The sequence below is a fragment of the Pecten maximus genome, chromosome 4, assembly GCF_902652985.1.
Source record: "Pecten maximus chromosome 4, xPecMax1.1, whole genome shotgun sequence".
In the NCBI taxonomy this organism is placed as follows: domain Eukaryota; kingdom Metazoa; phylum Mollusca; class Bivalvia; order Pectinida; family Pectinidae; genus Pecten; species Pecten maximus.
In genome coordinates, this window is record NC_047018.1 from 27,104,121 (window position 1) to 27,129,739 (window position 25,619).

Sequence of the window (25,619 nt, forward strand, 5' to 3'; positions counted from 1 at the left end):
CCCACCCCAATGTCTCGCCCATATCACCCACCCAATGTCTCACCCTTATCACCCACCCAATGTCTCACCCTTATCACCCACCCAATGTCTCACTCTTATCACCCACCCAATGTCTCACTCTTATCACCCACCCAATGTCTCACCCTTATCACCCACCCAATGTCTCACCCTTATCACCCACCCAATGTCTCACCCTTATCACCCACTCAATGTCTCACCCATATCACCCACCCAATGTCTCACCCTTATCACCCACCCAATGTCTCACCCATATCACCCACCCAATGTCTCACCCATATCACCCACCCCAATGTCTCACCCTTATCACCCACCCCAATGTCTCACCCTTATCACCCACCCAATGTCTCACCCTTATCACCCACTATATGTCTCACCCTTATCACCCACCCAATGTCTCACCCTTATCACCCACCCAATGTCTCACCCTTATCACCCACTATATGTCTCACCCTTATCACCCACCATATGTCTCACCCTTATCACCCACCCAATGTCTCACCCTTATCACCCACTATATGTCTCACCCATATCACCCACCCAATGTCTCACCCTTATCACCCACCCAATGTCTCACCCTTATCACCCACCCAATGTCTCACCCTTATCACCCACTATATGTCTCACCCATATCACCCACCCAATGTCTCACCCTTATCACCCACCCAATGTCTCACCCTTATCACCCACCCAATGTCTCACCCTTATCACCCACTATATGTCTCACCCTTATCACCCACCATATGTCTCACCCTTATCACCCACCCAATGTCTCACCCTTATCACCCACCCAATGTCTCACCCTTTCATCCACCCAATGCCTCGCACTGACGACATATAGTTTATAGTGTAAGAAGCAACAGGGGTCCTGTACCAGTCGTATGAACTTCGACTAATCCAAGTTTTACTGTTATTAATTGATAAAAAATGAATAGTGGAAAAACATAATTATCATCTCTATTTTTGCATTCTAAAATATTGAGTATGCAAAAGATCCCCAGTGGTAATTTATGTATCAGACATAAAATATAAAAACAATATGTGTCAGACATAAAATATAAAAACAGATGAAAACTTGCAGAGAACTGACATTTACTATACTCCCTGATCTTTTTGTTCCAAAGCCTACCTATAAATTATTGGCCCTTACCGGTTTTTGAGCAACCAGGCATAATTAATGCAGTAATACATACTGTGCTTGGGACAATATATTTTATGAGATCAGGATCAGTGCTGACGTCATTGATCAGGGGGTCCAGTATATACCAGTAGATAATCTAATTGACCTTTGTTCTGACCTTAAACTGTAGCCAAATATACCTTAAAACATATTTATAGAAATATGAACTAATATGGTTCAGTGGAATCTATTCTTCTTTTGAATTTTTTGCACTTGATATGATTGATTCCCAATATAGATATTATATTTGATATTTTGATACACCAGGACCTGTTAGAATGACTCATGAGGTGTCCATAAGTCATAGGCTATTTTTGGCTGTGATTAGTAAATGGTGTTAGCAGTATAGAATATGTTACACAGTTCCTAAATGTGTAGATTATTGGATTTCATGCATGATGGGTGTCATTTGACAGTCTTAGATATCATGCACTGTCATTTGACAGTCTTGCTTTGGATATCATGCACGATAGGTGTCATTTGACAGTCTTTTGGAACCAGGTTATTTGGGTGTTAGTCCACTTCATATAACCTTCGGTATTCTGCTTGGTATAAAGCATTTTGGTGTTTAAGAATATTTAGATTTTCTGTTTCCAAAACCATTGATATGAATTTTGGCTAGACAATACCATGTCGTAGATCCTGAGTTTGAGACCGAGTCAGGGCGTGAGACAGTAATAAAATTGTCTTCCTTCATCGTTTGTGTCACTATATTATGTGTACATATAGTCGGAAGATTGACTTAATTTTTAGAATTAAGATAAAAACAGCATTACAATATCTAAGATAGGATTTTTGTTTTGGCCATCCTCAAGCTTTTCAGGCAAACAATCACTGTTATATTTTCAGCCTAAAATTGATTTTCTGTGGACTTTGTGTTTCATATTTTTGCTGATATTGGAAACATTTTGTATTGATGCCTTTGGTTATACATTTTAATGAAGGTTGTAGCTTTTATTGGAACTACTTAAGAACAGTTTTAATTTCATTAATGTCACTTTAAGTTCATGAGGTGCCCTGAAGGCCTTTAATTGATTCATTAACATAATTGTGCACCGTTATATCTGGCATGTCCACAGCTAACTAATGGCTTCACTAGGAGTTATATTGTCGATGCTATAGAAACAATATTAGAATCAATATGCATGTAGTACCAATGACTTGTACCTATATTGTAAAGTCCATCTCTGCATGGCTCTCTATAGACTCAACATATACAGTTCAAGAATGGGGATGACCAGTGTAATCTCAAAACTTAGTTTGATTATGCAATTGAAATACCACAGTAAAATAAGAGGGGGCTCTATATATAGTACAAATCGCCTTCCTTCATCACTCGCCTAGACTGGCCACCAGACCTTAAGTTGTTTTGTGAATTGCCAAGCTAATTTCTAATACTAGATTATCTTCCCCTAGTCTAGAATCGGACATCTCCTAGGGACCAAAAAATCATAAAGCTCAATTTTATTTACAATTTTAATATTCTAGAGACAGAGGGCCAGTCTATCACTTGTCTAACTTTCCCCCTACTTCTACTGACAACAATATTGGTGTCTCTAAAGGAAGTATAAAGCCCGTAATGTACTGCCATCCTGTTACCTTAGCTCACCTTTAACCTGCAGTCCTTTCCACCTACATGATCCCTATGGACTGGGAGAGGTGTCATGGCAGTGTGCTGGCATCATGACATTTCAGTATAATTGACCAAGAGAGATGTCATGCCAGTGTTCTTGCATTATGACATTTCAGTGAGATGGTACTATAAAATGGCATTGAATTTGACTCCATTTTATTAAAGACATCATTATCTTTTTACTTGAATGAACTAACCTTCCCCAATAAAAGTTAACAGCTTTGGCAAATATACCATACTTATCTGCTAATAAGCATCAAGCTGCCCATAGATAAGCCCCATCTTTATTATCAATTCTAAAACAGTGGTTAGATCACAAATAAGTTTTCCACAATTTCTTACACTAGGGGAGGGTGCCTACTTGATGATAGAAGTGGTAGGTTATAATCATTGACAGAATGATTAGCACTGCCTACCATGTTTCTGCCAGTGGAGTGTTCCCAGTATAAATACTGCAGGATATAACCTCCATTGATCATCAATCTGCTATCTATATACTGCTGCAGACATGTTCCCATTTCCCTGTCTAGTAACCTGCGAGTGCTGTACATTCTGGTAAATGGTTTACAGCAGCATGAATCATACTTTGTCTCACAACTGTATCAGATCCCACCACTCCCTTTTTATTTAGTCTCTGGCTCATTCAGAGACTTGTACCACATGTTACAGGGCCACACAGCTCTATTTCAGTCCTAGTTTTAATTTATACATGCTTCCTTAATTAGTTAAGATTTATTCTGTGTTTTCCAGGTATAGGTGATAATTTTTTTAACCAAGAGATAATTTATGCTATGAGATGAAAATCTGAGAAATAATGTTGGATAACCAAGAACCACATTATGAATTGTTTTTACAATAATTATGATTTTGATAGATCTTATGATAAACTCTAACTGATCAAAATGCACCAATGATTTTAATAGTAATAACTGGTAACAGGTTTTTGATTAACTGGTGGAATGGTAGCAGTGGTGTAGAAAGGGGGGGAGAAGGTGCTAACGGTTCTTGTTCATTCAGTTTATTTGGTGCATACAATTAAATAAAATACCATAATATCTTGTCCAACCCCCCCCCCCCCCCCCCCCCCCCCCACACTTCCCGAGGACTTCCATAGTTATAGCTAAGGTGTCTTAGACACTACATCTGCTATGGATGGAACTGGTTGACCATAGACTTTTATGATAGAAATGTTATCCCTCCTAACCTTTTGGATCCACTTCAATGTATGCAAGATTACAACTAGATGCAGGCCTTATAAGTAATATAGTTCTAATGGCTGTAGAAGCCATCCACATTTAATCTATTGAATGTTGATAATAATTCAGGATGGTTTAAATTTTCATTGCTAGTCTGGAAACTGTTGACCGGTTGACCACCGCTGACTGAAGCATATAGTAATTAGGATTAGTTGCCCACTGGTAGGGGGCATGTGTGATAAACAAGCTTTACGGTCATTGATTCCGCCGACCATTGATTCCAGATCTCTTATGTCGGACTATATACCTTGTTTACCATCGCAAATTTCTACCCTATTTTTTTCTGTTTATTGATAAAACATACCATTTTGCGAGTATGTAATTATATATATTTTTGGGGAGGAAATGGAATGACTCACAGTTTTGTGTGATAACAAGAATCTATAGGGACTTGAGTTCATTGATTGGTCTGCTAGCTAGAGTTCTGGTTATAGGAAGGTCAGTGGCAGTTCAGGTAGATTAAAGAAGCTGTTTTAGACTAACAGTAGGGGACCAAGTTCACATTTACAGAAATGGGATATTTTTGTATAACCATGGACTGAAGTTTTCTTTGAGGAGTTCTCACTTCCAGTTCTATTCCTATAGCCTGACCTTTAAGTGTATATTATTTAACCCGTCACATTTGTTAGCGAAGGTTTGTTAAAGGGTGAACTCGTTGTTTACATTCTAAGGTCCAGCATTGATTCATGGTAAAAACATTTACAATGGCAATATGTGTTTTATTTGTACTTTTTCTACATCGTTATGTTGTAATATTTACATTGGCTTAGCGATACTACTATCTTAAGATACTTGAAAGCTGTGGCAGCTTTGATAGTATAACTGAAGTTGTCTTCAGTGACATCATTGTCATTATATCATAATGGTTGACCTGACATTCTCTCAACTGTGGTGGTTTTTTTTTTATTGTTTCTTGAAATTAATGGATACACCCTGGTCACAATACTAAATTATACCAGAAAAGAAATAATCATAATATAACCAATTAAAGATATGGCAGTCATACTGTCATAACTGCCACTTGTGTCATAGACATACATATGTGGACATGCATCATTCAATTTGTGACCTTTGATATGTATCCTAGACTGATCATCAGCCCCTACATTTGTTTGTGAAGAATTGTTCAGCTAAGTTTTTATACCAGATTATCTCCCCCTAGTTTTAATCTGGAATCAGACATATCCTAGAGAACAAAATCATAAAAGTAATTTTTATTTACAACTTAATTTTCTAGAGTCAAGGGGCCAGTCTATATATATCCCAGTGAAAATGAGCTCAAATTACTGGATAGGGTTGGTCCCATACTTTGATATTGTCCACACTTGTGAACCTATAAATTAAAAGATCGTTATCACACATGTGATATGACCAGAAGGGACTGTCCAGTCTGACTGGTGTATATTATAAGTTTGTAGATATACATAAAGGCTTTATATACTTATAAGTACTTGATTTTATCCCCTTTACCTAACATTATGGTCCACTTTCCCCTGACTAGTGCCCTGTTGACCTTCAGTACTGCAGGGCTCCTTATCTAGGTCTATGGGCCACTGATCACAGAAACTGTCCACTAGTTTGAGGCTTTTTTTTTTTGATGACTTGCAGTAATGATTTGATTGTATTGTATTTGAGTAATATACTTTAGATAAAGCTGCTAGGCTAGTAGTAACTCACAGAACAAACACAACCCTAAGTTTTCATGTCAGTAAACACTATCGTGTCAGATTGATGGAGGAGGCAAAAAGGTCAGCTTTCTTGTCTCCCATGTTTAGGTTTTTTTTTATTACATTTTCAGTTTTGTATCAAAAGCCGATTGGTCTACATTCTATCACATGTTATTTCATGTAATATTTAATTACACTCTGTATAATACTGAGAAGTATTGTAGAGTATGGAGAGTACCTGTTAATTTTAGTGTGGAGTACAGCTAGGTGATTATAAATATAGCCGCCAACTAACCTTGAGTCATACAGCTGAATACAAAATGATAAAGTAGCTAGCCTTGGGCATACTGGAGTTTAGTTGAGAGTGTATATATATACTGTAACCATCTTTCAATTTTACTGTTAGTAGCAGGTTATGGTAGTTTTATGCAGCGGTATCATGCATCGCTTGATTCTATACCTACAGTTGCAGCAATTAAATTAGGCAAATTTGATATTTTCTGTGTTTTCTGAATTAGCTGATAAGGGAGTTTTTAAAAATAATTTTCAACTTCCTGTGTGAACTAACTGACTGATAGCACAAATATATTTTGCTAAAATGAATAACCCCGTGTAATCCTGTTGTACTTTAGTAGGCCCCTGTACTTGCTCAAAAACAGAACACCATTGTTCTATGGTAGACAATAACATGAAGCCCTCCAGTCAAGTACAGGGAGGAGGAGGGTTAGGGGGGAGATGTGTATTCATGTGTAGAGATGACTGAATGAGATACAAGTACCTAAGTGTTAGTGTCTACATTGGCTGGTGCATTATTTATTCAAAGCATGGTCAGCTTAGATAAGCTACACAATATCTAAATTGTTTCCTGTTCTTCATCTCAATGACTTTTAATATTAATGAAAAAAAACTGGATATTGCAGTAAAAAAATTGTAATGTTTATTATTTGAATATTTTTTGAGTTATCTTAATTTTTAAATTGTTTGACATTGTATAAGCTTGTGATACTCAGGTCACAGCTGATATCCTGTACACAGTAGAATAATTATGGGACAGTGCACATAGTGACAGGTGCATATATATACCCATGCCAGGATGTCATACTGTACTTAAATACCCCCCCCCCCCCCCCCCCCCTCCCCCACTACCTCTACCACCACTACTCTGGTGATTACTATAACCACACTATGACGTTGGCCTTCACCAAATCTATTATACAGGTGCTTATAAGCTTGGTATCAGTATGATCACCACAAAAAACTATAGACTTTGAAATGTTTACATTTACAAAAAAAATAAAAGACTTTGAACACAGGGACAGTTGTGTTCAGAAGGATTTCAGAAAAGGGAAATTATTTATTTATCCTATATGTATGCTAAACAAATATCTAATACCGGTAATTTAATATTTATCAAGCCGTTATGTTGAATTGAAATTTGAAGGTTATACTGAACATGCTTGATTTCCGACTGTTAGGAACACTAACACTGTATAAATGATCTGAAGGATGTATTTATCTTCTGCAATCCCAGCAGTTTTAAAACCTGCCGGTCACAGATAATACTGAGTTTCTATATAGGTCCTTGAACTTTTTAGTGTTTACAACAACAAACAATACAATGTGCCTGACCTCCATTGTAATCTGACCCACCTAATTCGGTCACCAGATAGAGTTCGGACTATACAATGGCACATAATATTTGTACTCAATGTGTTATGTAATATGTTTACTTTTTGTTTACTGATCAGCGTTTAACAGTGGTATAAATGGTAGATTTGTTCTGTTTTATTGCAGCAAAGTGTGCATTTTGCTGTACAATGTAAATAGTATATTCATGATATAGGGTCCCTGACCTCTCGTCTTTAATCCAGGGTTTGAGACAGTTTGTTATGTTCCCATAAACAGTAGTAATGACCTCTGCTTTATTTCTTTTTTTCTGGAGAGTAAAAATTGTGAAATAAACCATATAATCCTCAATGAAGCTCCCTCCTCTAATGTAAAAGTTTGATATTAAAATTTGGGGATGACTTATATTTCTGAACCATTCTTAGCTTGCTTTTGTAAAATTGATGATTCTGCAAAAATAAAAAAAGGGGCTTATTTGTGGTAAGGGACTTATTTACAGATAATTGGGAAATAGATTATTTAATGATTTTGTGATTCTGTATGCAAGCAGATGTTTAGTCTATATAATATATTACATGACTAGTAAAACTAGATAGTAAAGAATTCTTTATTAAATATAAATCTTATTGTAAGGAGAAAAATAAGGTAAGAAATTACTCTCGCTCCAAAATTCAGTACATACATTAAACAGATGGTCTTACCTGTGTGTTCATATCAAACAAGTTCAGTAATTTATCTCACACAAACCGTATGTTATATGTCATATAAAGTTTTCCAATAAATTTGATAAATTCAATATAATTGACAAATGTGAGATTCTGTTTATCATGTAACTAATATTCATGAAAAAACATAAATGAAAACTCATATTTATTTCCCTTGGAAGAAAGACAAATTTTGACTGACGGTACTTCCGTCCAAGGTAACAATCAGTGATGCTGTAATAACCTCTGTCAATGATAGTCATTCGGTTTTGTTTGAACCGTATTTATTAGATAGCACAGACTGTTATAGTGCCGCACGATTGTAAGGTTTCAAAGTACATTCCACTGTATATTCCATGGTTCATTTATCACACACTGATTATAATTATCAGGGTTCTATACAATTTCTCTTTATAATTCTTTATCAGGTCCCATTTATAAGAGGCTCACAATTCTTTATCAGGTCCCATTTATTACAGGCTCACAATTCTTTATTAGGTCCCATTTATTACAGGCTCACAATTCTTTATCAGGTCCCATTTATTACAGGCTCACAATTCTTTATCAGGTCCCATTTATTACAGGCTCACAATTCTTTATCAGGTCCCATTTATATGCTCACTTAATCTTCTTGTCAACAGATAGCTATGTGACTATGTCACATTGAACTGGTTGAACCTCAAAAGAAATGACAAATTAGCTTATACAGATGATGAAGTCATCATTAAATTTAGCTAGTATATACCAATATATCAAGGGGTCCAGCCATACGTTGGTGAACTAAAGGGCGTAATATCTTAATTAGTTGAATCATTCGTATATTTTGCAGTGTTTTACTGCAACATATTAACCCCCTACCCACAGAAAGAATATTGACCAAATGTAAGATGGGGACTTCAAAGAAAAATGATAGGCCACATATAATTTTTGCACATTAAAACAAAGAACACTGAACTTTAGTGTGTTATAATACATTTGACAGAAAACTCCAAAATTATGCATTTTGAGCTCAAGCTAATTGCACGGTCAGCCAAATTTGGTACAAATGATTTAATTATCCTAGAATATTTCCTTGCCACATGGACTGTTTTAGTAGGCTTCAGGATATGTATTGAAAAAAAAACATGGAGAAGTATTGGTAGTATAACAAGGTTTTAAATGTTTCAATGCTTTCTTAAAAAATACATATTGAAGGCTAATATTAATCCTTATGGTCTACTTTTTATTTCTTTTTTCAGTTCTTAATCAGCAAAAGCAGAAAGTAGTTCCCCAGCAGGTCATCATCCAACAAGTTGTTACCCAACAGGCCATTCAGACGGCACCATGGCAACCCTCACAACAGCTCGGCCAGCAAATCACAGCCCTGCAGCAACAAGTTGCCCAGCATCAACAGATGATGGAACAACAAATCAAACAGAGCGAACAAAATCTGAACGCTCAGTTCCAGAGTCTGACACAACAGCAACAGGTAACCCCCACCCCCCTGCCAGGGAGTGGACAAGATAGAAATTCTGAAATCTTTTATGTTAAATACCTTTCACTTTCAGAGAAGTTGAGTGGGATTCAGCTCAAACTTCCCTGAAATGATCCTGAGGAGGTCCTGACCAATTTGTGTTGTTATTTTTTTGGGTTGGTCAGAAGTCCAAGATGGCTGTAATGGCAGACATGTTGAAAAACACATTGTAGACTTCTTCTCAAGTTCTACTGGTGTAATTGAACTGAAAATTTGTAAGGATGTTAAGGAGCTAAAATAATGTTGTTACCTTTTCGGCCTCGTCAAAACTTTTACATGGCAGCCATTTTGTAACATGATTGTTTAATCATGGTATTCCTGAACAACACCAACTTTAAACTTCATAAAATTCCACTAGTGGGATTCAGATCAAACTTACCTGAAATAATCCTGAGAAATCCTGACCAAGTGTTGTTATTTTTCGTGTTGGTCTGAAATCCAATATGGTTGCCATGGCTAATGGTACCACTATAGGTGCTACTACGTATACTATATATAATAGTAGAAGGTGTTTTTTAGAGTCAGATGACCGTTAAAGCCCATGGGCCTCTTATTCTAATACCCAACCATGTAGTGGTTGGAGGCATGGGGTTTTACCCCTTTCTGTGTTCTGTAAGGTTATCCTATCATTGACAGTGATAGGATGCTAATGTTTTACATGAAAGGCCATTTGGGGTCAAAATTCAATGCTGAGCAGTCAATATTTATTTCAGACTCACATTTTTGACAACTTAATGTTTTTTTTAAGTTCTCAGGCTATGCCATATGCTGGTCAGTTTTAACAAATTATTTGCAAGTGTATTAGGAAATCAGAATAATTTTTGGTTGTATAAAAATCTGCAATAATGTATTAACAGGATTGTAGTTCAGACCACAATGGCTTCCTGTCACACTTACATAGCCACACTATAACAAACACATTCTGGCTTTTCCTTTTGACTTTCCTCACATCACACACACCCACACATACTTTGTTATTTCGCTCTTCCTCTTACTTCTCCTTACTTAACCACAGTTTAACACACATTGACTATCCTAATCCCTATCCTCATATACAAATCTGAATTACACAGTCATCATATGGCTTGATTGATCTTTTCTCTATCAAACTTTCCATGCTGTTTGTTAAAACACACGTCATCATATGACATGCTTGTTTAATCATTTTTTAACCCACCATCATCAGATGGTATCTGTTGAAGTTTACTGTCACTATATTTTGAAAAGTACTGGAGGGATATTCCTCAATTTTCACATGTAGGCTAACAGGCGACCATCTTGGAATTTGGCAGTTGAAGTTTGTTATCTCTATTTCTTGAAAAGAACTGGAAGGATATTTTTCAAACTTCACATATAGTTTTCCCTTGGTCCCTAAGTGTGCTAATTCAATATTGAGTCTGATGTGGAAAACAAAATGGCAGACAGACGGCCATCTTAGATATTGACAGTTAAAACTTATTATTGATACATTTCGGAAAGTTCTTCTTAGATTTTATGTGTAAGTTCCCCATGTTATCAAATAATTCATGTGAAGAGGAGAAAGAAGGGAAAAGTAGCGAAAGAAGGGAAAAGTAGCGAAAGATAAGTCTTTCATAAGACCTAAAAAATCATCCAGTGGTGGGGGCGAAGAACCCTCTAGGATCTCGTCTATATAACACAGTTACACTTCTCATGTTGTCTGTCAAGACACCCATCATCACATGACATGTTTGATCTTTTGTTTACTAGACACAACTGTCATTCTGGCATTGTTGTTTGGTATTTAATCCATTGCTAATTCCATGTTTATTTTAACCCCAGTCATATGAGTACCCGCTATTTTCTGTTTCATACACTATCAGTCATAAGTGATTAATTGTCAATTTAACTTCATTTATTTATATGTGTCAGTCCTATTTTGTAATATGTACTATATAGTTATTCTGCAATAAATCCTATTTGTCAATACGTAATCTCTGACTAAAGTTGGTGTGGGCTTATTACAGCTGGACATCAGAGATTTGTTGTATTGTATTTTACCTATACCAGCTAGACCAGAGAAGTGTAGAATAAATATCAGTCATTTCTAGTTAACATTCATCTTGGGAATTTATTAGGTTTTTTTGGGTGGAGGAATAAAATCATAATTACATAAGATAATTTACATAATAAATTGCTCTAATTGTGTACATCACCTATGTATATGATTAATATCTAAAACATTAAAATTAGTTTTCTGTGGTTGAAAAATAATGCAGAATAAGACAGTAACCTGGTAGTGTTAGGGAGGAATAATGACATTTGATATACCATGTGACAGTGCCAAATGTCTTGTATTAATTATTCCTCCTACAACAAAGTTAACAGGTAAACGGTCAGTCTGACTGTAAATGTTGGTCCCTCCATAGAAAAACTTGTTTGTACCGTACCTTTTAAACTTTATTTCAATTTCAGTAAAACTGTGTATGACCATTTCATCCTGTAGTTTTGTAGTTATTACACTATATGTACTATAAGATATAATATCTGAAGTTAAATTGTCCATGTGTCTGTCCTTCTCTCTATCTGTTGATAAGTTTGGCCGATGTACTGTTAAAGTTTTATTTCATGTAAGGCTTCTTAATTTCCTATAAAAATTTTATGAATCAAGGATCATATAGCCAACACAATTAGTAGTACTGTATTTTACCAAGTATAAGCTTTCGTGCTTGGGAATGAGCCCCCCCCCCCCCCCCTACAAATCAGTTGTTTTCAAATAGGAATATTTAATGTAATTTTGTCTAAAATGCCCCTAATTATAGCAAATGAATATTGATAGGTTAGTGTTTTGTTAGAGCTACTGATTAAAAAATTGGAAACACAAACACTCCTTTCTTCAAAAATGTAAATTTTAGTGTTAACTTTGAAGGAAATAAATGTTGTGTTGATCATAGTCCTATAATTATTCTAAATAGGATCAAAATAGAAATTGAAATTGTTTTATACTTTTATTGCAGGTTTTGGTCTAATCATCATAATATATAATGTGATTTGAACGAGTTTATTTCAATAAATGTCACATTTCAATTTGTATATAAATAGTGTTTCAATGAATTTCTGTATTCCGTTTAAATAAATTTTACTATTTTACTGACATGACAGTAACAATGTCCGCGATTAGAATTGTGTGGTTAGAAAGGCAAATGAAGTTGACTGTATAGATTAAAGTTGTGAACTTGGTCTACCACAGGGAGTATGTGACTGTCCTCAGGAAGCTGCATGTACATTCAATTATAAACCGAAAACATTCTGTTTGTAAACAGGAGGCTTATCTAAACGTACTGTGTTTACCTCGGTACTGCACTGTAGCACGTACATACCTCATCACTGCTCTATACCACGTTCAGAGGTGGGGATTTCCCCGTTTATATTTCGAGGGTGCTGAGTGCGAAGGTCGGGGTGTGAAGGTCAGGGCTGGTCATAGAAACATTTCTTTAATGGTTTTATTATCTGTTTACTTCCACACCTGACTGGGTATAACCTTGAATACAGTCTGCTCAATGGAATACATCTAAAGGAAATATAATCATCATGGCCTCTATAGTCACAATCAACATCTATTGACTTCACCTTCACTTCAGTAAATGTCTTTTTTTTTGTCCTTATCTCTCGACATTTCCTTTCTTATACTGGTAGAGTTGATATGAAACTAGGATTGGTTGTTTACATGTTTATAGTTGATGTCTCAGACTTCAACAAAGTCAAATTAGCACATATTTACTGTGGCATAAAACATTGATTTGACAAGTTATATAGTGAGTAACTTTTTTACCTGGATTTACATAATTAGAGCGTTTATTTGTAATCATCCCAAAAATGATAATAAACAACATAAAAACTTGTTGTACACATGTATTTTCTAATAATTAGAAACATTAACATGGGTCAATTTCAAAATTAGAACTGAAGGTCGAGCTGGCTAGAGTGGGGGTACGTAATTTCGCACACTTTCGGTATGTATTTAAATACATTTCCATCAAAACAATTTCAAATCAAGAAAGAATACCTCACATTGTTAGATGTACAAATGCTTCGTAACATACAAGTGTGCAACCTGATATGCGCACACGTATCACTGCGCATGGGAGCTGTTGTTAACTTGTGTTTATTGCTGGGTTTGAAGACGATCGGGAACGTAATTTCGCACACCCATCTAACTTATTTAATTTTGTTGGTAAAAATAGTTTCCAGTCATCTTGTAGACAAACAACATCCTAAACTAAGATTAAGCCCAATGCCATGATTAAAAAAATCTTTAAAAACAAAATAATGTGAAATTAGAAAGTGTTAATTTACTGCCATTTTAGCTTTAAATAATGACCGCTCCCTACGGAGGTAATGTAAACAAGGCGGTGAAAATGACGGGGTGTCTACAGGTCAGCGCTGCTATAAGTTATACTTAAGTGGATTTGTATTCAGTTTTGTTTATAATCTGATTTCTCTAAATATTTGCAAAATCACATGCCAATCAACAATTAGGATTATTTTAAATAAAATATTTAATCATCCGGTATCAATTTTATCGGAAGAGAGTCGTATCAATTAAAATTTGTTTTCAAAACGAACTTTATCTGAAAAGATGTACTTAAAATGGCAAATGTTCCACTAAAGGTTGGCATTAGTCAACATATAAACAAAAAAGCACAGTCCTCGACCACTTAGAGGAAAAACGCAAAAAATCGTCAGGTGTGCGAATTTACGTACTGTGCGAAATTACGTACCCTTGCTCTAAGGTTTTATAGGATTATCATTCCTCACGAAAGATCTAAACAAGGGTTTCCTGTTCCAATTGTTTTCTTAAAATGTACAATTTAAAACAATCCTGATGATAACTCAAAGCCATGTTATTGTATTTCACAAAGAATTATTTTATTATCATTTATTTTTTATTTTGAAGAGGGGAGTTAACTTGTTTTATCAACATTGGGAACATAGCAGTATGAAATGTAAAAAAAAAAAAAAATAATAATAAGAAATGACCAAATCTTGAGGCTTGTTTTTGGGTGTTTGAGTACATGTTTGTTTAGAACAAGTTGTTGCACTATAGAGAGATTATGAGTAATTATAATCTGTAAAGGTAGGAGAAGACAGTGGAATGTTGTAACAGCTGATGTTTCTCAGTCGTATGACTGGTGACGAGAGATAGCCGGGGGATGACACACTCATGGTAACACCTGACTGTGGTACAGAGGCACGAGAGATTGATTTTTTGAGTTCATTATTATAAATAGATAAATCTTATGAATTATGAGTCAGATTTAAGTTAGTAGTGTCTGATCAGTTTAACTTTTAACGTAGTTATTTTTAAAGAAATCAGCAAAATGTTAGGACACCAAAAGAATGACTTGCGTAAGAGTGAGCTCTTTGGTTAATTAGTCATATCTAACCTTATTTCTTCAGGCCGCGTTAAAATTTTCCATAGGAAGGCTTTTACCGAATTCAAGAAACAAATCTTAGCTAAGAAACCTTCCTTGAATTCTGTAATGCTTTCTTATGGACATTTTTGAAGTTAAGGAATATTGATGTATCTGGGGCCTGGATTTTTCAATTGTAGGTAGTGCAACTTTCAACCCATCTTGCCTATATCATTCCAATCTATACCTTTGGTCTTATTCTGATATAAATCTTATGACAATTCTGCATGGTATATTAAGATGTTTGGATATTGTACAGGATATTGAGTCAGACTAGTTATAATTTGCTGTGTTTCAATATTGGATATCTGACATAAATAGAGATCTACCAAATACCAATGTTAATTCATATACACGTATATCAATAACGATCCTTAAAACCAGATGAATCGGGGAATCTGTGTACATCCTTCTTTCTGACCAGATACTATCCACACCTCTCCCTTCCCTCCTGGCCTCTCAAACTTTGAATTGCTGAAGTTTAAGAAGAGATTCCTACTGTTGTCCGAGAGTACTTTTGTTAACATATTCCATATTCAGAAGCGTAGTCTTTCCTTTCCAGGTGTGATCGAGGGAATCCTATCTATAGATCTGATAATGACAGTACTCACATAAGATGTTTAGAAATGTTAATATTTGACTTTTAATGTTTATTCCATTGTTTTATGATGACACCACAATAAGGACCCAGAGAGGAAGTTATAATGGACAACACGACATGATTTCTGTCCTACTTGGGAGAGATGACTTCTCATGATGATAGACAGAACAAGACGGTCTTAATAGAAAATACCAAGACTGTTTTGTATATGAACAGAGTAATTGAGTTTAAATTGTTTGTATTATCAGAGTCAGATAGAGGACGCCATCCTAAAGGCCAGGGAGGATCTGGTACAGACTATGTGTGACGAGTGTGACATCAAATTAGAGGAGTTTGATTCCATGGTTCAGCCAATCATAGAATCCTGTACCAAAGACGCTATTATGGTCAGTACTCTATCGGTTTTCTCTATGTCTTCAGCATTTCTGCTCCATTGTTGAGTGGTGGATTTATTGATTGAACAATATCTTATAGTTTAAACCAAGCAGTTGAACAGATGTTTTGCTGAAAATATCCACAAATCCACATTTTAACTTCTAACAAAAAAGAAAAAAAAATGCATAACATTATAACTTTGTAAAGATAGTTTATAACCAGGTATGATGTTTACATATGGACAATCATTTGTATTACTTCTTCTGATAAACAACTGATTAGAGATGGGTTTTTTTTTCAAAACATATCTACTATCCTCAGAAACAGATAGAGTAGAAGTAAGAAGTTCATTCAAGTTGATTCCACAATTAATTCTCTAGTCATAATTGTGTTCATTGTTATGTCATTATTGGGGTGATGTCATTAATGGGGTGATGTCATTATTGGGGTGATGTCATTAATGGGGTGCTGTCATTACTGGTTGCTGTTATTGTGATAATTATTTAGATAAGTGTTCAACTTTTATTAGTTTGATGTTGAAGCTTCATGTAAGTAACAAAAAGCCACTACTGGTGGTATAGGTAAAAAGTTCCAAGTAAAATCACAGAATACCAGATAATTTTGTTTAATTTCTTTTTCAGAATGGCAAAAGCTGGATTTTCCAAAAATGTACAACACATAAGCACTGTCAGCTTTTAGGACTGTATTTATTACAGAGGTATGTAAACAAGTAAATATCCACTGATTAGGTATTTATTAAAGTGACCCAATAAAGTATTAAAATAATGCAGGTTCTGAAGTAGGGAACCACTGGAACATCTCGGGGAATAAAATCAGCTAAAAGTAACGGCAAAGGTTACCACAACCTAAATGTCTCCACAAGAATTTGTACGACTTGAAGAATTCAAAGATTTTTTTTGAGCTTTTGAAATGTAATTTCTATTTAATATAGATAACAGTTTGTTCTGTTATCAGACAGTCCTGGGTGATAGTGTTATTTTAGAGGATTGATCTATTTTGATTCCTCGGGCTGCTGATTGAGTTCAGTGACATGTACGGGTGGCGTAGGTCAGTGATCTTATGTTGACTAGTAAGATACTACAGCAGGTGTCTTATAGGCCCCACACTTGTCCTCAAGGATCAGACTTAGGCGACTCACCAGCTTCTTACTGTGCCCAGCATATCGCCCAGTCCTGTCTGGGTAATCAGCTTGCTGTCTCATCCGTCCAGATGTGTAATACTCAACATGTTATCTAAAGGTCGTCGCTTCTACACAGGTCTTTAACCTTTGAAAAATTTATTGTAAAATAAACTCAATTTTAAATTGGATCATGCCGATATCCATTTCATTAGACATCTATGACACAAGCTGAGCAAGCTAAGAAATAAAAACAATATTTGACAAGTTTTGCAAATTTCATTTGAGATAGAAATATATGTAGCACTCTTTCCTATGTCACCCTGTTAGTGTTATTTTCAGTTGTTTAAGCCTCTATTGTCCACTGTAGCATCCTCATTTATCTGGAATTCTGGATGATGTCACACTGTTACAGTATACAAGATAATTCACAAAACATTCGACATCATCACTGACTAATGTTGTAATCTTTCTTTCAAAAATATTAATATTAAACGTGTTGATGTGTGTTGTTCAAAATAAATGTGATTAATTTCTGTGTAAGATGAATACCTACTGTTGTACTATGTACTTGTCTATAAACACTCTAAAAGTGTATAGCTATGATATATATGTATTTTGACTTTCTGGTTATTATCATTAGATTACAATATAAATTATGTATTAGTCACAATATTATTTATGTACATGTTTTTAAAAAGTCGGCGTCTGTTTTACATATAGGGAGTATTTATATGTCTAATATAAAGATATATGTATGTACTCTGGTATCAAAACTATTCCATGGGATTGATAGGTGGGATAGAAATGACTGGTAATGTAGTTTTAGGTCAAGGGGACACCATACAGAACTGGTTTGGGCTGACTAAGTGAGAAATATACAGGTTTATGTCATGTCTTGGTGACCTTGTCCTGACCATTTATACTGAAGTTGTTATACACACTGGTCAAATGTGTCAGGTTTGTCACAGGGTTCTCACACTAGGTTTGGTCCTACAAAACAGGCTAATAAAGCTAGGTTGATCTCACCAAACAGGCCAATAAAGCTAAGGTTGATCTCACCAAACAGGCCAATAAAGCTAGGGTTGATCTCACCAAACAGGTCAATAAAGCTAAGGTTGATCTCACCCAACAGGACAATAAAGCTAGGGTTGATCTCACCAAACAGGCCAATCAAGTTGGGTTGATCTCACCAAACAGGACAATAAAGCTAAGGTTGATCTCACCCAACAGGCCAATAAAGCTAAGGTTGATCTCACCCAACAGGCCAATCAAGTTGGGTTGATCTCACCAAACAGGCCAATAAAGCTGGGTTGATCTCACCAAACAGGACAATGAAGCTGGGTTGATCTCACCCAACAGGCCAATAAAGCTGGGTTGATCTCACCAAACAGGCCAATAAAGCTAGGGTTGATCTCACCCAACATGCTAATAAAGCTGGGTTGATCTCACCCAACATGCTAGTAAAGCTAGGGTTGATCTCACCAAACAGGCCAATAAAGCTAAGGTTGATCTCACCAAACAGGCCAATAAAGTTTGGTTGATCTCACCAAAACAGGCCAATAAAGCTAAGGTTGATCTCACCAAACAGGCCAATAAAGCTAGGGTTGATCTCACCAAACAGGCCAATCAAGTTGGGTTGATCTCACCAAACTGGACAATAAAGCTAAGGTTGATCTCACCCAACAGGCCAATAAAGCTGGGTTGATCTCACCAAACAGGACAATAAAGTTTGGTTGATCTCACCAAAACAGGCCAATAAAGCTAAGGTTGATCTCACCCAACAGGCCAATAAAGCTAGGGTTGATCTCACCAAACAGGCCAATCAAGTTGGGTTGATCTCACCAAACTGGACAATAAAGCTAAGGTTGATCTCACCCAACAGGCCAATAAAGCTGGGTTGATCTCACCAAACAGGCCAATCAAGTTGGGTTGATCTCACCAAACAGGCCAATAAAGCTGGGTTGATCTCACCAAACAGGCCAATAAAGCTGGGGTTGATCTCACCAAACAGGCCAATAAAGCTGGGGTTGATCTCACCCAACATGCTAATAAAGCTGGGTTGATCTCACCCAACATGCTAATAAAGCTAGGGTTGATCTCACCAAACAGGCCAATAAAGCTAAGGTTGATCTCACCAAACAGGCCAATAAAGTTTGGTTGATCTCACCAAAACAGGCCAATAAAGCTAAGGTTGATCTCACCCAACAGGCCAATAAAGCTGGGTTGATCTCACCAAACAGGCCAATAAAGCTGGGTTGATCTCACCCAACAGGACAATGAAGCTGGGTTGATCTCACCCAACATGCTAATAAAGCTGGGTTGATCTCACCAAACAGGCCAATAAAGTTTGGTTGATCTCACCAAAACAGGCCAATAAAGCTGGGTTGATCTCACCAAACAGGCCAATAAAGCTGGGTTGATCTCACCCAACAGGACAATGAAGCTGGGTTGATCTCACCCAACATGCTAATAAAGCTGGGGTTGATCTCACCAAACAGGCTAATAAAGCTAGGGTTGATCTCACCAAACAGGCCAATAAAGCTAAGGTTGATCACACCAAACAGGCCAATAAAGTTTGGTTGATCTCACCAAAACAGGCCAATAAAGTTTGGTTGATATCACCAAAACAGGCCAATAAAGCTAAGGTTGATCTCACCAAACAGGCCAATAAAGCTGGGTTGATCTCACCCAACAGGACAATGAAGCTGGGTTGATCTCACCAAAACAGGCCAATAAAGCTAGGGTTGATCTCACCAAACAGGACAATGAAGCTGGGTTGATCTCACCAAACAGGCCAATAAAGCTGGGTTGATCTCACCAAACAGGCCAATAAAGCTACGGTTGATCTCACCAAACAGGCCAATAAAGCTGGGTTGATCTCACCAAACAGGCCAATAAAGCTGGGGTTGATCTCACCCAACAGGCCAATAAAGCTGGGTTGATCTCACCAAACAGGCCAATAAAGCTGGGTTGATCTCACCAAACAGGCCAATAAAGCTAAGGTTGATCTCACCAAACAGGCTAATAAAGCTAGGGTTGATCTCACCAAAACAGGCCAATAAAGCTAAGGTTGATCTCACCAAAACTGGCCAATCAAGCTAAGGTTGATCTCACCAAAACCGGTCAATAAAGCTGGGTTGATCTCACCAAAACAGGCCAATAAAGCTGGGTTGATCTCACCAAAACAGGCCAATAAAGCTGGGTTGATCTCACCAAACAGGCCAATAAAGCTAGGGTTGATCTCACCAAAACTGGTCAATAAAGCTAGGGTTGATCTCACCAAACAGGCCAATAAAGCTGGGTTGATCTCACCAAAACAGGCCAATAAAGCTAGGGTTGATCTCACCCAACAGGCCAATAAAGCTTAGGTTGATCTCACCAAACAGGCTAATAAAGCTAGGGTTGATCTCACCAAACAGGCTAATAAAGCTAGGGTTGATCTCACCAAACAGGCCAATAAAGCTGGGTTGATCTCATCAAACAGGCCAATAAAGCTAAGGTTGATCTCACCAAACAGGCCAATAAAGCTGGGTTGATCTCACCAAACAGGCCAATAAAGCTAGGGTTGATCTCACCCAACAGGCCAATAAAGCTGGGTTGATCTCACCCAACAGGCCAATAAAGCTAGGGTTGATCTCACCAAACAGGCCAATAAAGCTAGGTTGATCTCACCCAACAGGCCAATAAAGCTAGGTTGATCTCACCCAACAGGCCAATAAAGCTAGGTTGATCTCACCAAACAGGCCAATAAAGCTAAGGTTGATCTCACCAAACAGGCTAATAAAGCTAGGGTTGATCTCACCAAAACTGGTCAATAAAGCTAGGGTTGATCTCACCAAACAGGCCAATCAAGCTGGGTTGATCTCACCAAAACAGGCCAATAAAGCTAAGGTTGATCTCACCAAACAGGCTAATAAAGCTAGGGTTGATCTCACCAAAACTGGTCAATAAAGCTAGGGTTGATCTCACCAAACAGGCCAATCAAGCTGGGTTGATCTCACCAAAACAGGCCAATAAAGCTAAGGTTGATCTCACCAAAACTGGTCAATAAAGCTAAGGTTGATCTCACCAAACAGGCCAATCAAGCTAAGGATGATATCAGTGAACAGGAGAATCAAGCTGGGGTTGATATTGGTGAACAGGAGAATCAAAGCTAGGGTTGATATTGGTGAACAGGAGAATCAAAGCTAGGGTTGATATCGGTGAACAGGAGAATCAAGCTGGGGTTGATATCGGTGAACAGGAGAATCAAAGCTAGGGTTGATATTGGTGAACAGGAGAATCAAAGCTAGGGTTGATATCGGTGAACAGGAGAATCAAGCTAAGGTTGATCTCACCAAACAGGCCAATCAAGTTGGGTTGATCTCACCAAACAGGCCAATAAAGCTGGGTTGATATCGGTGAACAGGAGAATCAAGCTGGGTTGATATCGGTGAACAGGAGAATCAAGCTGGGGTTGATATTGGTGAACAGGAGAATCAAAGCTAGGGTTGATATCGGTGAACAGGAGAATCAAGCTAGAGTTAATATCGGTGAACAGGAGAATCAAGCTAGAGTTAATATCGGTGAACAGGAGAATCAAGCTAGAGTTAATATCGGTGAACAGGAGAATCAAGCTAGGGTTGAACAAAAATTCTAAAAAGTTGTACCTGGTAAATTATGTGGTATGATATAAGCTGACGTTTAGCTGGTCTTTGTAACAATAGTACTTTACTAAAATAAAGTGACATAAGATTAGCAGTTTAATACAATTATAATGTGTGTTAAGCTGTTTAAATGCTATCATCATTCTATCTAACATCAGTATAGTTGTTCCATGCAATGAATTAATAAAAGTTTGAACTAAAAAAGCAAGATTATAAAAGTTCTACTGATTCTAAAAGAAATAAATAGCAACTTAAAAATCCTGATTTGCTGTCCTTGATAGAGAGACTGAAGTCTATGTTTGTCTAGTCAGCATATTCTTAAGTGATGTCCAGTTTATCTTCACACTTGACCTTGACCCTGCTTCTCTACGTTAAAGTACTTAATCAACAGTATGAGTGATGTCCCAACTGTCATTTGGCCTGCCAACAAGACATTTATTGAATGATAACAAGTCCAGATCATTCTTTCTGAAACATAAATATGACGAGTCTTGTCTAAACATCAACATTATTTCTACCTCATTAAACCACAGGTAAACATATTTGTTTTATTTTGTACGCAGCAGCTATATAAACTCATTTTCTCAGTCTGTTTAGTATGTACGCCTCGGTACTATGATTACGTAGTGTTTGCTGAGTTAATGTTATTCCTACGTTAGTTATTACTATACAAAACACAATCGTAATTTTTCATGTAATGTTAACTGGTGTCATTATGTAAATCATTGGTTCCTAAGTGTTTTAGTTTGCCTTTGTCTTGCTTATATTGATCAGATATTGCCAGATCGAAAGTTGATATATATATTGTATATTATTTATGTCTTATCAGTTAATGTCTGTATCAGATGTGTCAATATTGTATCTGTTGTATATTGTCTGTATCAGATGTGTCAAATATTGTATCTGTTGTATATTGTCTGTATCAGATGTGTCAATATTGTAACTGTTGTATATTGTCTGTATCAGATGTGTCAAATATTGTATCTGTTGTATATTGTCGGTATCAGATGTGTCAATATTGTAACTGTTGTATATTGTCTGTATCAGATGTGTCAAATATTGTATCTGTTGTATATTGTCGGTATCAGATGTGTCAATATTGTATCTGTTGTATATTGTCTGTATCAGATGTATCAAATATTGTATCTGTTGTATATTGTCGGTATCAGATGTGTCATCGTGTGTCGTGCATTCATAAAAAATTCCATTTTCTACTTCTTTTCAATAACCAAGAGGCCTATAGACCTGATATTGCATAGGTGTCAACCATCCCGGATTACGCGGGAAATGCCCGGAAAATCATTAAAATTTCCCCTAAATCTCGATTTGGTACAGTTCCCGAATCGGGGTTAAATTTATCCCGGATTTGAGCAGTTATCCCTCATAAAACCCGGGAAATCTCAGAGACTTAATTAAATGTCTCCTGGAGGACCAACACAATTAGAAACAAGATATTTGGCCTATAGTATGCTGGGGTGAACACATTGACCTCAACTTCAAGGTCACAGGAATCAAATCTGCTAAAATATATAAAAATTCAGGTGACCATTAAGGCCCATGGGCCTCTTGTCTGGGTACACTGGTTTCCTCCCACAGTAAAATCCTTCACACGCGTCCATCCTCACTTCCAGCCGAGCCTACAAGTGTGATCAATATAAGTTGATATAATTTGTTTTCCATATGTTGTAAAATAGGTAAGGTTAACGTTTTTATAACATAGATATGTCACATCCTGTCTCAGTAATGGAATATCAGACCAACTTGGTGCCATGATGAAAACATATATGTAGATAATCAGTTGGGTTTATTGTTTGAGACCCAAGTTTTTATTTTGCACATATATATCAAATCTTCACATGCTGGGTACCAGGTAGCATTGTGATGAAAAATAGATGTTTGGTTCATATCTTGTACAAGGTCACCATATCGTATTTACAGATTTATTTTTGTACTTTGTAGGATTTGTGCCAAGGATGCAAGGTTTGAGACCAAACTTCACCTCATCTACCTGATAAACGACCTGCTCCACCACTGGTAAGTCATACTGTGATAGGCTTCTGGGTAAAAATAGTTAACGCTCCAGATAAGTATTGCCAATCATCTTTACATGCAGCTCTGTATTTCCTAAACACATACCTATACAAGGTAGAACATTTGTGTTTCTTTTAATTTATCAGGACATGCTAAAATAGAAAATGTATTAATCTAATTAAAAGATTATTAAGATTTTATTATGTTTGTACAATTTCATTGATTTATTTTTCAACCATTCAGAGACCATCCTACTCCTTTGAACAGGACAGATAGATAACAAAAAAGAAGGGTTTTAATTAAAATGAAACTAATACTAGTACCCAGACCTCTACAGCCAAAGTAGTCTTACTGTGACATTATATAATTAGGACTTAAGGATGTATGCTACCTTGATTTAGCATTTAGACTGCCCTATGGTGACATTAGGACTTAAGGATGTATGAGACCTTACTGTACTATTGTCATAGAGATTCCAGTATATAGGCTACCTCACAGTTACATTAGTACTTAAAGATGTTTGTCACCTTACTGTGATGTTACCATATAAGGATGTATGCTGTATTTCTGTGAAAGTGAGATTTAAGGATGTATGCTACCTTATATATATACATATGTATACAATGAAAGTCAGGTATGCATTTGGAAAAAAAAAATTGTAGTATTTGTCTCTAGTTCAAATAAATGGGCTTAGCACCAAATCTGAAAAAGAATGCAGGATAGTTATTTAAGATATAATCGAGCAATAGACAGAAGTTATTGATCAAAGTGATGTTTACTGAAACATAAATCTGTTAACTCTGTTGTAACCATTTTCTTTTACACTAGTCATGTGTTAATAATAATATATAATCTTTATACATAACCAGCAAATTCTTCGATATTTGTCTCCAGCACATATTAAATATTTGAATTATTGATTTATCATTGTGAGTCTGCATTTAGAAACCCAATGATTGATTAAGAATGATATATAAGCTTACGGAAAAGAATAAGTCATTGTATTGCACTTTTTGCTTTGTTAAATTTGAATATGTCTAATTGTTTCATAAATGTAAATGAGTTTCAAATGTGGATTATTTTAAACTAATATATATTTATATTAATGCAGAAATATTAAAAAAAATTTTTTGAAAGGTTAGGAATTTTTATGGCACTTCTGATCCTATGTGCATCTTATTTTATGCAATGTTTAATTCTAGGAACATATCAACAACATTTAAGTTCCTTTAAGAAATATATAAAATCTGTATAACAAGCATTTTGATATTGGTATTTGATATTTCACAAACCCCAGTGTTTTATAGTGAACATTAATAAGCCTCTGAAAAGTTCTGTGTTATACTGTAACTGACAAGAACATATCTGATATTCACTTTTAACGATGGCTTTGTCCTCAACAGGCAGTACCATGGTATATGTTTTGACAGGTACATTTACATCAATCAACATCAAAGTACTGGTGGCCATTCTCTATAGTTTTGCCCTCCTCGTAGATTTTGTAGTGTTATGGTTAGTCAGGATAGGTCTCAAGCCGGTGTTCAAAAGGAGTTGGACATCTGAGAGAATGCAAGATAAAGTAGTGGTCCCACGATACCAGTATAATATTCCGCTCTCCTTATGGGGAGAAAAAAAATTCATAAATTCAGAAGGAGGTATGCAACAAAATCCAACATATTATATGACCATTGATGTGTAAAGTTTTAAATAAATCCAAACTTTGAAAGACAAGTTTAAGGGAGACTATCAATTCAGTTTGCTTTTGATTCAAGTTGTCTTTACTATTACTTCAATGT

The 25,619-nt window shown here is 36.2% G+C and overlaps 1 protein-coding gene across 2 annotated transcripts in view; it reads left to right on the top strand.

Annotated features, from left to right (window-relative positions):
* The window catches only part of LOC117325669 (calcium homeostasis endoplasmic reticulum protein-like), a 97,590-nt gene that overhangs the window by 9,368 nt on the left and 62,603 nt on the right, over positions 1–25,619 (top strand). For both annotated transcript variants that reach the window (XM_033882078.1, XM_033882077.1), the window contains exons 4-7: positions 9,323–9,552; positions 15,879–16,016; positions 16,647–16,723; positions 23,752–23,826. In XM_033882078.1, the coding sequence (XP_033737969.1) occupies positions 9,323–9,552; positions 15,879–16,016; positions 16,647–16,723; positions 23,752–23,826 (520 nt within the window). The remainder of the gene's footprint in view (positions 1–9,322; positions 9,553–15,878; positions 16,017–16,646; positions 16,724–23,751; positions 23,827–25,619) is intronic.